At 47.7% G+C, this 14,112-nt stretch overlaps 6 protein-coding genes across 6 annotated transcripts; 4 read left to right on the forward strand and 2 right to left on the reverse strand.

Annotated features, from left to right (window-relative positions):
• Positions 1-522: 522 nt before the first annotated feature.
• F4813DRAFT_67895 (uncharacterized protein) lies at positions 523-3,055 on the forward strand. The gene is made up of 5 exons (XM_049248760.1): positions 523-1,299; positions 1,355-1,423; positions 1,476-1,661; positions 1,723-2,097; positions 2,150-3,055. Exons 1-5 carry the CDS (start codon positions 675-677, stop codon positions 2,959-2,961), a joined length of 2,067 nt encoding a protein of 688 aa, XP_049099984.1. The 5' UTR covers positions 523-674; the 3' UTR covers positions 2,962-3,055.
• Positions 3,056-3,223: 168 nt separating this feature from the next.
• Positions 3,224-3,969, reverse strand: F4813DRAFT_389283 (uncharacterized protein; the record flags this gene model as incomplete). The annotated part of the gene is made up of 4 exons (XM_049246805.1): positions 3,224-3,304; positions 3,367-3,428; positions 3,491-3,670; positions 3,765-3,969. The coding sequence occupies 4 exons, from the start codon at positions 3,967-3,969 to the stop codon at positions 3,224-3,226; spliced, it is 528 nt and encodes a 175-aa protein (XP_049099985.1).
• Positions 3,970-4,634: 665 nt separating this feature from the next.
• On the forward strand, positions 4,635-7,570 carry F4813DRAFT_358802 (MATE efflux family protein). Its single transcript, XM_049243273.1, has 5 exons — positions 4,635-5,860; positions 5,917-6,456; positions 6,523-6,767; positions 6,842-7,170; positions 7,240-7,570. Exons 1-5 carry the CDS (start codon positions 5,200-5,202, stop codon positions 7,325-7,327), a joined length of 1,863 nt encoding a protein of 620 aa, XP_049099986.1. The 5' UTR covers positions 4,635-5,199; the 3' UTR covers positions 7,328-7,570.
• Positions 7,571-7,888: 318 nt separating this feature from the next.
• On the forward strand, positions 7,889-9,364 carry F4813DRAFT_68010 (Isopentenyldiphosphate isomerase). Its single transcript, XM_049248761.1, has 3 exons — positions 7,889-8,188; positions 8,239-8,577; positions 8,635-9,364. The coding sequence occupies exons 1-3, from the start codon at positions 7,999-8,001 to the stop codon at positions 8,865-8,867; spliced, it is 762 nt and encodes a 253-aa protein (XP_049099987.1). The 5' UTR covers positions 7,889-7,998; the 3' UTR covers positions 8,868-9,364.
• A 1,761-nt stretch (positions 9,365-11,125) lies between these two features.
• Positions 11,126-12,217, forward strand: F4813DRAFT_389286 (uncharacterized protein; the record flags this gene model as incomplete). Its single annotated transcript, XM_049246806.1, has 3 exons — positions 11,126-11,433; positions 11,629-11,881; positions 12,008-12,217. 3 exons carry the CDS (start codon positions 11,126-11,128, stop codon positions 12,215-12,217), a joined length of 771 nt encoding a protein of 256 aa, XP_049099988.1.
• Positions 12,218-12,744: 527 nt separating this feature from the next.
• F4813DRAFT_358811 (replication protein A, subunit RPA32) lies at positions 12,745-13,888 on the reverse strand. Its single transcript, XM_049243274.1, has 2 exons — positions 13,775-13,888; positions 12,745-13,669 (listed from the first exon to the last, which is right to left on the reverse strand). The coding sequence occupies exons 1-2, from the start codon at positions 13,779-13,781 to the stop codon at positions 12,891-12,893; spliced, it is 786 nt and encodes a 261-aa protein (XP_049099989.1). The 5' UTR covers positions 13,782-13,888; the 3' UTR covers positions 12,745-12,890.
• Positions 13,889-14,112: the final 224 nt, after the last annotated feature.

A 14,112-nucleotide genomic window follows, 5' to 3' on the forward strand; every position in this document is an offset into this window, starting at 1 on the left:
TCCAAAGATTTCCCAAGGCTTGTCTTGTATGCAAGACTTGCAAGGTGCGTTAAGGCTTAACGTACCTAAGGTAACTACCCCACTATCAAACTTTACGATACGGATGATGCACGTACAAGAGCTATGTAAAATGTACCTAGGTACCTACCTATGTGAGCTTTATGTGGGGTTTATCTGCCAAGCTTCCGTCGTGGGGCTTATCGTAACTGACGGAGCTCTATTTTCGAGGCAAGTCTGAAGTAGTTCCACAGTCCCGCAGTCCCGCAGTCCCGTCATATTAAACCTTACAAGTATCTCATTTGTAGGTATATAACCTATACGAATACCCATGGGCCATGCAACATAACACGTTTTCTGTAATAAGATCATCCGGTTCGCGGGAATTGTAAAACTAAGCTGGGACCCTTAAAAAGCAACGGGATCGGCACTCCTAAGAGCTTCGTCGTCGCTCAGCCCCAAACTTCCATAGTTGGACTTTAGATAACTAAACTTTTTGTCGCCAACCACATCTAATTAATCCATCTTTTTACTACGAAACCTTTACTCAATCTTGGGGTTGCAATTTTGAGATGCGGCTTTCAACGCCTCTGCCACCCTCAAGGACCGCGCTGTGATATCCGCCTAGCTTGCCCATCTTCTGCTCGCGCTGAAGGGCCCGTGTCGAAGTTTAGGGTATGTCTGCGTGGGGGAAGATGCGAGGATTCTTCCTCAGCGAGGAGGAGCTGGGTAAGAAGGATGATGACCATAAGCCCTTTAAGAATGGCACTGGCTTGCGACAGCCTAATTGGCATCCTGCTAGAGTCCCTCCGCGGCGGTCGCTCAAACGTATAGCTATCGCGCTTGTCGTAGCTGTGGCCATCTATCTCTTTATCAAGAATATACCCGACCTCGGTCCTAACGCACAGATGCGCCGTCCAAGCTACACTTACCTGGACGACCTCGATGCTGCTACTCCCAAGCGCCCGTCTTACGAACGGCCTAAGTCCTCTCCGGCTAAACCGCATGCCCGTCCGCCGAACACGCCCGAGCGTAATTTGAACGGACCCGTCAAGTTCCTTGAACTGGCGCAGACACTACATGCTATCGGCGGCACAAAGGGGACTATGGCGATTAATAGGAACGTTCTATTTGCGACCTCGAGTCTTAAGAGCGCGGCGACGCTACTGCCGATTGCTTGCCAGATGGGATTGGAACTGCAGAATTACGTACATTTTGCCCTGATGAGTCGGAGCGATATTGACATACGAGACCTGCGGAAACTTAACGGCATCGACGATTCATGCCACATCATATTCCACGGTACGATACCTGTAAAGGTTATGATGACGTGAACGCCTACTAACTTAATTGTAAGATGCGCGTACCGAGTATGCTCAGATATCGACAGACGATCGGATGGAAAATGCGGTATTTCGAGCGTTACGTGCGTATTATTTCTCTCGCGGCATAGGCGCAGTTACTTATGTGTATTTCAGATCACATCTTTTATTATATGCACCCTCAAGCTATTTTTGTAGATGGTTCGAATGACGAGGAACCCTTCTTCCGACGGGCCGCACAGCAGCACACGAATGTCAAGAAGAATACTTTAATTGAGCTACCGCGTGGTTCCGGGAAAAGGCTCGAGTGGCTAACAAAGCTCGATAGTCAAGCTTTACGCAGTAAGATATAATTCACCACCTAACCCTAACTGTGCCTAGCATTACTGACCGTATTTTTAAGTGTGGAATAAAGTGCATATTGATATTCTTATTCATGCAGTACCGGGCACTTCGGGGAGCTTGATCAGACTTCTTAGATCACTTGGTGCTGCGGATTATACTTCGGGTTCGGTCCCTCATCTCACCATCGAGCTCCCTCACGACATTGACTATTCAACTAAACACTTTCTCGAAACGTTCGCCTGGCCACCTGCCCATGTCCCTAACCCGACTAATGCACGGCATCTTTCTCTCCGCCATCGTATACCTCACAAGAGGATGAACGAGGAGGAAAGTTCTGCCCGTTTCCTTGAATCTTTCTGGCCGGCCCAGGCAGAACTCTCACACATATTAGTACTTTCTCCGCAAGCCGAATTATCCCCTGATTTCCTCCATTGTAAGTACTATGCCCCCTCTTACAAGAGTACAATTTTGATTAACCCCTATAGACTTAAAATATTCTTTATTGGAATATAAATACTCTGCTATTTCCACCCACCAGCACTGGGATCGCCGGCTTTTTGGCATCAGCCTCGAACAACCACTCCAGCTACTAGACGGAAAAGGCTCATTTTCTCCGCCTTCAATTCTACAAAACTCCCAGTCTAGTGATGTTCCACAGAACGAAGTTTCAACTTCGTTCCTGTGGCAAGCACCCACCAGCAATGCTGTGCTTTTCCTAGGCGACAAATGGGTGGAGCTACACGATTTTGTCTCCAGATCACTAGAAGCTAAGCAGAAGTCGGACCCTGTCCCAGCGCTCTTATCAGAAAAGGTCGTGAGCATGCAACATCCTTCTTGGCTGGAATATGCCCTAAGACTCGCCCGAGCACGCGGCTATTGGATATTGTATCCCGGTGTTGATACCGCTAGGAACCTAGCCACGGTCCATAGAGAGCTGAAGCATATACCCGAGGAGTATGCTACTAAAGAAAATTCGAAGCCGCTCTTGGCAGACGACGCAACCGAGGAAGAGATCGAAAACGTTAGACAAAAGATCCGAGCAGGGTCGGAGATTACCCTTGCCCCGATATCCCTGCTCGACAGTCTTCCTAATCAAGGAAGCCTGCGCCCATTTGGGGACTTGCCCATACTAGCTTGGGATGGCCAAAAAACAGATTTCGAAGAACTGAACTCCCTCTCCGCCAGGTATTCGGCTGAATTCAGAGAGAAAGCTGGTAATTGTGGGGCAGAACCTGCAGAAAAGTTGAAAGAGAAGGAGCGTTTGTCGACACAAGACCTATTCTGTTATACAGAATAAAGGCTGTCATAACAAGCGAGCTATTAACATAGTCTTTGGAGCTTTGGAAGAAGCTTCGATATACCCTCAGCACCGTCGCCCACAAGGCTATATGTAGTTGGAGTTATTGAAACAGCGGGAACTGGCATTTGATCATGGTGTTTGGCGTACTTTGCCCGGGATACAGGGTACATATATCAACAGATTCATGAAGGCAGATCATGTATATATAACTTCAGAAGTCAAATGGACAAGAAGACAGCTAGAGTCGAGAAGATTGCAGTTATTCTTCTGCCTGTGCTTTAGTGATTACCAACAGTATAACACAAGTGCCCACGATGGACAATGCGATAAGTGTCATGATCTTTGCATCTTATCAGTTCCAGATCTATTCAAAGGGGGTCACGGTAGCACGTGAAAACTCACAGATTGCGTCCTCCAGCCTGTCTGGACTATAGCCACTTTCCTACTATACTTATCCAGAGTCTCTGCTCGCGGTCAACCATTAGCAATCTATACGATCTATAGTGAGAAGCTAGAGTGCACGAACTAATATAATTTCCGAGCCCGAGAATCAAGCAAGCCAGAGATAGCAGCCAGAAAACGATGCCGAGCGGCTGGGCCATGCGCAGCTCAAGGTCTGAGGGCTGCGATTTAAGGTGGAAGGACAGCACGATGGCGATGGCGACAATGGCCATGTAGACGGAGAGCCGTAGGTAGGATAAGAAAGCTATCCCGGGGCGGGTCTTGTTAGCGCTTTCTTTTTCTTTTTCTTTTTCTTTTTTTGACTTATAGTAAACGATGGTAGTAGAGAAAGAACCAACTTCGCTCATTGGCGCAATGATCACGCGTGTCGCTGCTCTCGTTCTCGACGAGCAGCGGGCCGAGGATTGGCCAGCTCCAGAATACGTTACTGATAGATGAGTCGTTGACCTCGACCGGGCGGCTGAGCTCCGCGAGCGAAAGGCCGCCGCAGCAGCAGGAACGCGATGGCCGGGGGTCTTCGGGGTCGGGTTGGAGGATGGGCATATTAATGAATTAATTATTAAGTATGTTAGGCTAAGTAGGTAGGTACCTAAGGTAAAAAAAAATATTAACCTAGATAATATCGAAGTTTCATCTGTTTTGTTATTATTATTAGGTAGCGTGGAGGTAAAGATGCTATGATTGGCGATATACCTAACCTAGGAGGTAGGTATATTGAAATGGATCAAAGGCTTAAAACGGTAGAATCTGGGGACTGGCGCGCGAACCAATGATAAGCGGGGTTATGAACAACTATGCATGTACAATACCTACCTAGGTTAGGTACGTACATATCCATCCCATTGACCGCCGGACATGGGTCTTAAACAATATCCACACCTTTCCCAAACATTCTGACATTTCATTGAAAATCGAACATGGGTCTTAAAATACTCGACGTTTTTAACGAATTAAAAAAGAGAAATAAAGTATATTTACCATCTTATCTTGGTTGTTGTGGATTCGATCGCAGGTTTTCCTATGTACATACATACATAGTATGGTAGCAAGCTTGATTCTTTAAAATTATTGGACAAAGTAATAGATGAAGGAAGTATGGATATTTTTAAGACCCATGTCCGGCGGTCAATGGGATAGCTTACACCTATCGCCTAATGTAATCCGTACGCAGATAGAAGTTCAAGTTACGTACATGGTATTCCATTCCTGTCTCACCTTCTTCCCGATATGTACACTTCCAGCCCACATTAGCAGCGCCGTACGTATCTACCCGCTTGAGCTAGACCGAGATAAGACAAATATATGACGGCGCACCTGAGAGCGAGCTCCGGTGGCGGCCAATCAAGCGGGGGCCAAGCCGGTGTAAATCTCGATTGCTTTCAAAACTGGGGACAGATGTAAAACTGGAGATGATATTGAATCAACCTAACCTAGGTAGGCTTATCGTGAATCTACTGGGTTAGATAGTAGATAGTGGTGTATCATATCTTATGCTTTTCCTGAACCATCATCTCAATATATAAACTAGGGGCCCTTGAATGATGTATTTTAAATAGCATCTTCCCACTAGAAAAAGAACTTGCGCTTTGAACTTGATAAACATTAATTAGCACGAATATTGTTTCGCGCGCCTCCTGTTGTTGATGTAGCTGAACCGAATTTCCTTGCTTTTTTAAGTGTCTTATTGAAAAGCCTTGCTCTCCTTGAAGTCACCTATAAGACGACAAGATACCTAATTCTAAACCGATTCCTTCAAAGAGGAGGGGGCTGGACATGGCTTCGTCTTTCAAGCCCGCTTCGCCAATAGCGCAGGAGATACTGGCTAGTGATCTGGCTGAATGCTCCGAGGATGAGATAGTCGATGATGCCTTCGATGACAGGTCCGAGTCCGAGTTTGAAACTGAAAGTGGACCTGTCTTATATACGCAACCTACTGGAATGGCCTTTGGGTATAGACGACCGAGTCTTGTAACCGACCCGGTCAGCGAACCTATTCTTACCAGAGCCGTAAAGAGGCAGTCTCGTGATGCTGAACGCAGTTTGCTAAGAGACAACCACATCATTCCACCTAAACATATCCCAGAAGAACGGCCCGGGACATTTTCGAGGCTGTATAAGGCCATGTTCAGCACCAAGATTCGCAAATTGCCAGAAGATGACGAGGCCCCTAGGATCACGGCTCGACCCTCCGAGACCTCACCTCTACTAGCTGGCACTGTAGGGCCGTCGGCCTTACACCATGAGAACCTAAATGAGCAGTGGGATGCCGCGGTGGCCTCTGGGATGATAGAGACCACCTGGCAGAGGGAGGCCAAGACTATTGCGATTTATTCGCGGTCGTTAATCTTGACATTTCTATTGCAGTATAGCATCAATATCACTAGTATTTTTGCCGTCGGGCGGATTGGAAAAATCGAGCTGGGTGCCGTGAGTTGTAAGTTGGAAGGCCTTGTTCTCGTTCGTCTTCCGGCCATTGCTAATGAATCGTAGTGGGCACCATGACAGCGAATATTTGCTGCTACGCTCCAATGCAAGGCCTAGCAACAAGTCTGGATACTCTCTGCGCACAGGCATACGGATCTGGCCACAAGCATTTAGTAGGTCTACAGCTCCAGAGGATGACTTACTTCTTGTGGTCGCTCGTTGTCCCTGTCGCTGTGCTGTTCTTCTTTGCCGAGGATATACTCCTCCTTATTGTCCCCGAACCGCAATCTGCCGAACTAGCCGGTCTCTACCTTCGTGTTATTATCGCAGGCGTGCCCGGCTTTGTCGCCTTTGAAACAGGCAAGCGGTTTGTCCTATCGCAAGGTTTGTTTATTGCAACAACCTATGTCTTGTTGATTGCGGCTCCCTTAAACATCCTCATGAACTGGCTTCTCGTTTGGCACTTCGGATTCGGATTCGTCGGTGCGCCTATTTCTGTTGCGATAACGCAGACATCAATGCCATTCCTCCTACTCGCCTATGTATTCTTCGTAGACGGTTCCCAATGCTGGGGAGGCTTTACCCGACGTGCTCTCAACAATTGGGGTAAGTTTCAACACGGCATCAATGCAAGTATCGTTCGACGTTGATTAGGTACTAACGTACTCGCAGGTCCTATGATTTGGCTCGCCTTGCCCGGCATGGTGATGGTGTTGGCTGAATGGCTTGCATTTGAAATCCTTACCTTGGCAACAAGCCAATTTGGAACATCTTACCTCGCGGCACAGAGCATCTTGATAACTCTGACGTCAACAACTTTCAATATTCCCTTCCCCGTTTCTATTGCTGCTTCTACGAGGATTGCTAATTTAATAGGGGCTGGGTTAGTCAAAGCTGCCAGAACCTCAGCCAAAGTTGTAAGTTACCTACCTATCTACCCTTCTATACGTATCGGCCAAGCTTTTAAGACATACGGACTAATGAATCCAAGGCATTCGGAGCAGGTTGTATTATTGGATTGTTGAACTTGAGCTTGCTCGCGGGTCTCCGTTATCAACTCCCCCTTCTCTTCACCCGAGATGAAGAGGTAATTGCTATAGTGGCGACGGTCATGCCGCTTGTGGCTGTAATGCAGGTTTTCGATGGCCTCGCAGCTGTTGCTCACGGGTTGCTTCGTGGTATCGGGAAGCAGTCATTTGGTGGTTACGCAAATCTGTCGATCTACTATCTCCTCGCGTTGCCCATATCTTTTGCCACTGCTTTTGCACTTGATTGGAAGCTTATAGGCTTGTGGCTGGGAACTACGATAGGATTGGCCCTGTAAGTTCATTTATTTATCTACGCCTCTGGAAAAATCCCGCACAGGAAGGTTGCTAACCCTTATGAAAGAGTTGCTGCAGTGGAGTTTTGGTATACTTATGTATCGGACTGGGAGCAGTCGGCTCGGGATGCCGAGGATAGGAATGCAGCTGGTTGAACAATGTTTTGAATACCTAATGTAATGTTGGAGATGTAGTCATATTGTATGTTTAAGTAAGGGATAAATGTAATTGTGTAACCTAGGTACATATCAGACTGATTGTGTTAGGTACAGGTATGATTGCGAAGGTCCCCCTTGCTCCATACTATCTTTCGATGATAAACGAAACTTCTTGCCTACATACATATGTTACATAACTACATAGGTTAGGTCATAGTACATACGTAAGAAATTCAATACCTAGTCTAAAGCACCTAGATTCGCACAGTATTCATATTTGGACGTGCTGTTTAACCTTAAATCAGCCAAGAATATATTGATTGGACAACAAGGTAAGATGCATCGCATGAGTGAGGCTGATAGTCTATCGATAGGACATGGATATGTCAATTCCATTATTATTGAGTTAGGTGTGCATAGCGACCGTGCGCTGTGTAACGACCCCTAAAAAAAATCTACATAGTCCGTTTATGTACCTGTGTACCTCGAGGGCAGCGTCCCCGTCTGACGCTTATTGCCCCAGCATTGGCCTTGAAGGTGCTCTTGCGCTATCGATATGCATTTCTCAACTGTATCTAATTCCACAAAAAGTGCTACCCACCCACCGCCCCTCTCCTTTTTCTAGAAGACGAACATAATATTCAATATACCACGATAACTCGGCTACGATGTCTACTACCACGACTGTTACCCAGAATATCCCGACGGCAGAAACTCTGCTCCGTCTTTTTCCAGACATAGATACTAGCTCCGCCGAGCTGGAAGGTCACGATGCAGAACAGATTCGGCTTATGGACGAGGTATGCATTGTCCTCGATAACGACGACAATCCAATTGGGACGGCCAGCAAGAAGCTCTGTATGTAGCAACTCTATAGGAGATGGTAGAAAAACAACTAACCTTCGTAGGCCATCTGATGACAAATATCGACAAGGGCTTACTACACCGCGCCTTTTCCTGCTTTCTCTTCGATGATAAAAATCGATTGCTTCTTCAGCAGCGCGCGTCCGAAAAGATCACATTCCCTGACATGTGGACGAATACGTGCTGCTCTCACCCCTTGGGAATTCCTGGCGAAACCGGTTCCAACCTGCCAGATTCGGTCGACGGTGTTAAGCGCGCTGCGCAACGAAAACTCGACCATGAGCTAGGCATTAAGAAAGAGCAAGTACCATTCGAGGACTTCCACTTCCTAACACGAATCCATTATAAAGCTCCTAGCGACGGTAAATGGGGCGAGCACGAGAGTAAGAAAGTTGTTTTCGATATTAAGAAAGCGATAAAATGCTGATAATCGCCATTAGTTGACTATATCCTTTTTATTAAGGCGAACGTGGATCTCGATGCCAACCCTAACGAAGTAAAGGATACTAAATACGTCACTGCCGAAGAGCTGAAGGCTCTCTTCAACGACCCAAAGCTTAAGTTTACGCCTTGGTTCAAGCTCATATGCGAGTCGATGCTCTTCGAATGGTGGGAAAACCTCGACTCCGGGCTTGAGAAGTACACCAACGAGCAGGAGATTAGGCGCATGTGAAGCGAGGTTATACTTATTAGAGGAAACAAGAGAAGAATCGGATTGCTTACTGATTTCTTTATTCGATTTTTAGAACTCGCCTGAGAAAGGATGGGAAGAAGAACCTTATATACCTACCTTAGGTAGAGTACACTGTTTTATGCCCAATGGCAAACTGCATATTTTCATAGATATCCCCCTTATGCGCTTATACCGTATTTAAAGCGAGGGGTTTACTTTTCAATTATTTCGGAAATGCAAGACCCCGTCAATATCACATCCAATCATCTAACCATATCTACTATGTAATATCCTGATGTAAGATTATCTTCAACCTTGTAATAAGGTGTAATAAGGTATCAGCACACCAAGGTTATCAGCATATCACCGACTCCGCAGCCGTATGTATACCAACCCCGGCCGATCCGGGGGGCCTAGGCTATCTGGGCAGCTACGCTATCTACATACCTACATCTACCTACTGTGCAAAGAAGACAGGTAACCCAGTGCGCCGTTCTTACATAGTAGGTTCACACAAAAGTGTTCACAAAAGTGAGTCGTATCCGATTGATAGGATAACATTAATGGCTTAACCTAACAGACTAAAGATAGTTTAATAGACTAAAGATAGACTAAAGCTCAAACCTTGGATCTAGGGTCTAAGGTCTAGGGTCTAGAGTCTAGGGTCGTAGGGATGACTCTCCCCCAGAACAAACACCGCAACCGCAACCCCACGCCCCGTCTAGGGCTCCCACACGCCTGCAATGAAACACCTGTACGATAGTCAAAACAGGATGGCTGTCAGACCTCAACGTTGGGCCGACCGCCTCAAGCGCTCGTGTAACTGACGTAGGTGGTCGCTCCGGGTTTCCGAACTGCTATCCCTCCCGGCCAGACCGACGTCGAAGTCGAGCCGTCAGGTGACTGCTATAGTATCTATAGTATCTATAGTATCTATAGTATCTATAGACTATAGTAGCATGCCTGCCTACCTAAGGTAGTATACCTAGCTAGGTAAGCTGCAGTCTGTGCCTCCGGTGTGGACGCTATGAGCAAACTTGTAGTGTAGGATGCGTGTAATAATGTGGGATCAGCGTCTGCAACACTGTCTGGAGCGAGGTATGCGAGGTATGCGAGGTATTATCCAAGCCGAATCACTACGACATTCATACCCAATGATAACCACACCATTACCACACCTTAGCAAAGATGTTTGCTCCGTACCAATGGGCAAGTTCCCAAGCCCTCCCACACCAACTCCCCGCGCACGAGACTGGTGTACAATGTATGCAGACAGGTCTGGCAACTCGAGATTCCAATGTGTTGGGTCTGACGCACTGTGACTGCTAAACTAAGAAGCCGGCACACAGTTGTGTGGTGCCCAGATATAGCGTCTAGATATAGTGCCCAGACGGTCGTTGCCGTTATCCGATGCGTACCGACCGACCAATAAACCAAGCCGATATGAGATTCTTTGTCTACTACTTCGTACTACGTAGTAGTCCACGAGGGGCATGGATAGGGAATGAATAGTGTCATACATCTATCCCCCAGCGGTTGGTTGGTCGCTTGTGCGTCCATGCCGTCTGCGGCTCCCTCAGCTTACCATCCACTATTCAGGCTCTCTGCATCTCATCCCACGCACCTCACCCTTGGCTCTTCGCCTCACCCAACCATTGTACACTGTGCTTTGTACTCCCGGCTCGCCACTCTTTAAACCCCCCCAGACTTCCGGAAGCCCTAATTCCTTCTTCCTCCGCTTCTTCTCACTCAACCCAAGAAACTAGGAATAGACACAAGCTCAGGTACACTGATCGATCTTGCTATAGCACACTATCCCTTCACACGGGATTAGTACTTTCAAGACTCAGTTCCTTGTCACTAGCTATAACCTACCTTGTCACTTCAATCCAACTTTCAGCTTCAATTCTTTCGGCTGTCAGACTCTAGGGCTCTTCGACTCCCTTCGCACTGACGTCGATTGTCCTTTGAATTAAAGTAACCTCAGTTCTAAGACCGACACCCTCGTCAACTCAACATTGATGTCTGTTGACCTACGCACGAGCCTCAATTGCCTTGCTCATCCCGCGAGATTTATGCCTATCTCAAGAACTCAGTTGTCGAGAGTCCATACAGGAGATAGTATACAAAATATATCAAATAATAATATTTAAGGTAGGTAGTCCTATCTGTTCAGTTCCAAATGCCATAGCGTCGCGACTAATCCATGTCTGCTATTCTCAGCTATCGAAAAGGTTCGAGTAAACAAGCTGCCCAACATGGAGCACGTAAGCAACAGTGTTTCCCTCGTTGAGTTGAAGAAGCGTTCTCTCGTTCCGCAAAAATGGGAGGGCCAAGTCCGTGCTATTGGAATATCGGAGTATAAGGAAACAGCGCTATCTCTAGCGCAGGCCTTTGCTACTGATGAACTGGCACAGTACGTCCTTGATACGGACGACATGGTCGGTTATGATGACGAGACCAAGTGGCGGCTCCACGTTGATATCTTCAACTATATCGTGGCAGCTCACTGCTACAAGGGTGTCGTAACCACCATCGGGCCGGACTACGAGGGCGTGGCGCTCTGGTGAGTCTGCCATCAGATCAAGAGGGGCGACCGGGGAAAAGAAAACAAGGGCTCTAAGGCTACGTATACATGCTACGAGCCAACGATACGTAGCCTCGACTCAGGTTTTACTTGCTTCCCGGGGCTTACCTTGGTAAAAGCAAAGAAGTAAATGCACATAAGTGTCAACTAACACGTGACTCTTGCGACGCACAGGATGCCGCCTGGCAAGGAGATGGACGACTGGGTGACCATCGTCCGCAGTGGTATGTGGAGACTCTACTATCAACTGTCTGCCGAAGGCCGGAAGCGCTACTACCAAGAACTCATGCCGGTGCTCCACGACACCAAAGCCGAGGTCATGGGTGACAGAGACAACGACTGCTACTACCTGGTATATCTAGGCACCAAGCCCAATGGCCAGCGTAGGGGCTACGCGAGGAAGCTCATGGAGCAGATGGCCGCCAAGGTACGTGTTATAATATGACGAAGAAAAGGGAAATATCAGGAGATACAATAATAACTAGACCCTCTCATCATGCGACCTTACCAAGCATCAACTATAAATGTCTACCGATGTGCTGATTCTGTATAGGCTGACGCCGAAGGCCGAGCCATGTACCTCGAGTCCAGCTCGGAGAAGAACACGTCGTACTACAAGAAGTTCGGCTTCGAGTTCAAAAAGGACATCTACCTCGGTATCGATTGCAAGTCGCCAGTCCGTCTGAGCATCATGGTCCGCGAGCCGCAGAAGCTATCCAAATCGATCCCCATCAAGCTTAACCCCGGGTTCAAGAAGATGTAAGGGTTGTCCAATGGATGAGACAGCTTCTGTTGCCACCGCCGTTTTTTTTTCTCTTGCCGCTGTTATTATTACTGATGAAGATGACGCTGAAGTTGATAGGAGTCGATGAGTTATGATCTAGCTTGCGATGTGAAATTACTCGATTTGCTGAAAGTCTGAGTTTCCGTTTGCTTCTTGATTCTGCTTACTCTTCTGCTCTTTGCTTCTAGGGTCCTCGTGGGGTGGAAACCCCCGGTGTTACTTTCTCACACTCTTTTGACGATAAAATATTAGGGAATCCTTCACTTCTAGAAATTATACTACGTTTCCGCCTTACTAGGCCTCTCGGCGCTGCCCGCGTTGCGGTTACGGGTGCTTCGGCCCCGTCTAGTTTTGTCTCGGATTGGTACGTCGCTACTATTTACTTCTCGGGGGAGATTGGGGGTGCATATTATCTTAAATTCTGGTTCTTCGTTTTAGGTATCATTAGTCAATCCTTCGTATCTTGGTAGATAATATACACTACCTAAGAAAGCATTCATTATAGATGTTGGTTCCATTCTTAGCCAAACCCATGTGATCGATGTCCGCTTTATGCCTTATAATCTTTCATCATGCCAACAACGCCGGAACGTGACATGTAACAAAAATTTTGCCTTTGCCTCGATAGCAACCCGCTACTGAAACCACATTTTTAGAATCCTTCCAGGACGGCAAATGTCTCGTCGTCAAGAGTAGTGTAGATTTTGCCGTGACCTAGCAGCTCTTCGGCAGCAGCCATAACATCCTGGATCGTCATGCCTGTCTCCTTAGCTATGACGTGCATGTGGGTGCCCTCCCCGCTCTTCGACTGGTTGAGGTACTGGTACATCTTTCGTGCTTTAACCGACGCGCCTTGCAAGAACATAGCATCGTTGTTCTCTACGAACATGCTGTCGTCCTCGGCGGCATTTCCATCGCCGCCGCCGCCGCCGCCGCCTAACGCACCACGGGTGAAGAACAGATGCACGTAGGTAGCCTCGAGCAGGTGGTAGTTGACCTCGTTGAAGTCGGTGACGGGCTTGATGACGTGGACGCCGACGTGGCGCTTATTGCCAAAGCTGCGGAGGCGGCCCCAGACGCGGACGTACTGCTCCTCGTGGAAGGGGTTGTGGGCGGCGTCGTCCTGGCGGTCGGCGTCGAGCCACTGCTTGACCTCGATGATGCCGGTGCCGTCGTCGAGGCGGTAGGTGATGTTGGTGGTCTGGGGGCTGATCTGGCGGACCATGCCGACGAAGGTGACCTGAGAGACGTCGGCGCCGTCGATCCGGAAGCTGTTCTCCCGGTTGAATAACTGCTCCGCGTCGATGATTTGCTTTACCGTTACCGGCCGCAGCGAATCTTCGCTCACCGCGTTCGCCGCTTGGCTCCCGCTCTGGGAGCCCCCGAAAAAGCCCCCGTCGTTGCCGCCGGTCGCGCCGTATCCGCCGTAGCCTATATGGCGAGGTTAATATTCATGATATACATATAGATATATAGATGTGTGTGTATATATTATATGGACTTATACACTACAGAGATCTTGTGGCGGACACGTACTAGTCATTGTCTGTGGTATGAGGCGGTGTTTTGTGGAGGAGGAGAAGGGAGAGGAGGTGATGAGACGCGTTTAAAATGTCGAATTACGCGACTTAAACTTTTTAATTAATTTCTTTACTCAACTCTTAACTGCTCAGATTACCTACGCTAAATCGCGGGGTAGCTTGTGTAGCCTGCTGTGGCTTGTGCCGTGCACCTTTGGCCTGGGTACCTACCTACCTAGGTAAACAGCCTTTTAGGAGTACCTGGTTACCTAGGTACCTACATGATGTACTTACCCGGTATTTTAAAACTTTCTACCTACCTCATATCTTATAAAGTTACCATACAGTAAATTT

This window comes from Daldinia decipiens (assembly GCF_022478715.1).
Source record: "Daldinia decipiens strain CBS 113046 unplaced genomic scaffold F4813scaffold_15, whole genome shotgun sequence".
In the NCBI taxonomy this organism is placed as follows: domain Eukaryota; kingdom Fungi; phylum Ascomycota; class Sordariomycetes; order Xylariales; family Hypoxylaceae; genus Daldinia; species Daldinia decipiens.

Bases quoted from the DNA above. Each gene is read 5' to 3' on its own strand.
- F4813DRAFT_68010 (XM_049248761.1), top strand. From the start codon at position 7,999: ATGTCTACTACCACGACTGTTACCCAGAATATCCCGACGGCAGAAACT. The intron at 8,189-8,238 runs GTATGTAGCAAC...TAACCTTCGTAG, and splicing joins GACGGCCAGCAAGAAGCTCT to GCCATCTGATGACAAATATC. The intron at 8,578-8,634 runs GTAAGAAAGTTG...AATCGCCATTAG, and splicing joins TAAATGGGGCGAGCACGAGA to TTGACTATATCCTTTTTATT.
- F4813DRAFT_358802 (XM_049243273.1), top strand. From the start codon at position 5,200: ATGGCTTCGTCTTTCAAGCCCGCTTCGCCAATAGCGCAGGAGATACTG. The intron at 5,861-5,916 runs GTAAGTTGGAAG...AATGAATCGTAG, and splicing joins CGAGCTGGGTGCCGTGAGTT to TGGGCACCATGACAGCGAAT. The intron at 7,171-7,239 runs GTAAGTTCATTT...CCCTTATGAAAG, and splicing joins ACTACGATAGGATTGGCCCT to AGTTGCTGCAGTGGAGTTTT.
- F4813DRAFT_67895 (XM_049248760.1), top strand. From the start codon at position 675: ATGTCTGCGTGGGGGAAGATGCGAGGATTCTTCCTCAGCGAGGAGGAG. The intron at 1,424-1,475 runs GTGCGTATTATT...TGTGTATTTCAG, and splicing joins TGCGGTATTTCGAGCGTTAC to ATCACATCTTTTATTATATG. The intron at 2,098-2,149 runs GTAAGTACTATG...TAACCCCTATAG, and splicing joins ATCCCCTGATTTCCTCCATT to ACTTAAAATATTCTTTATTG.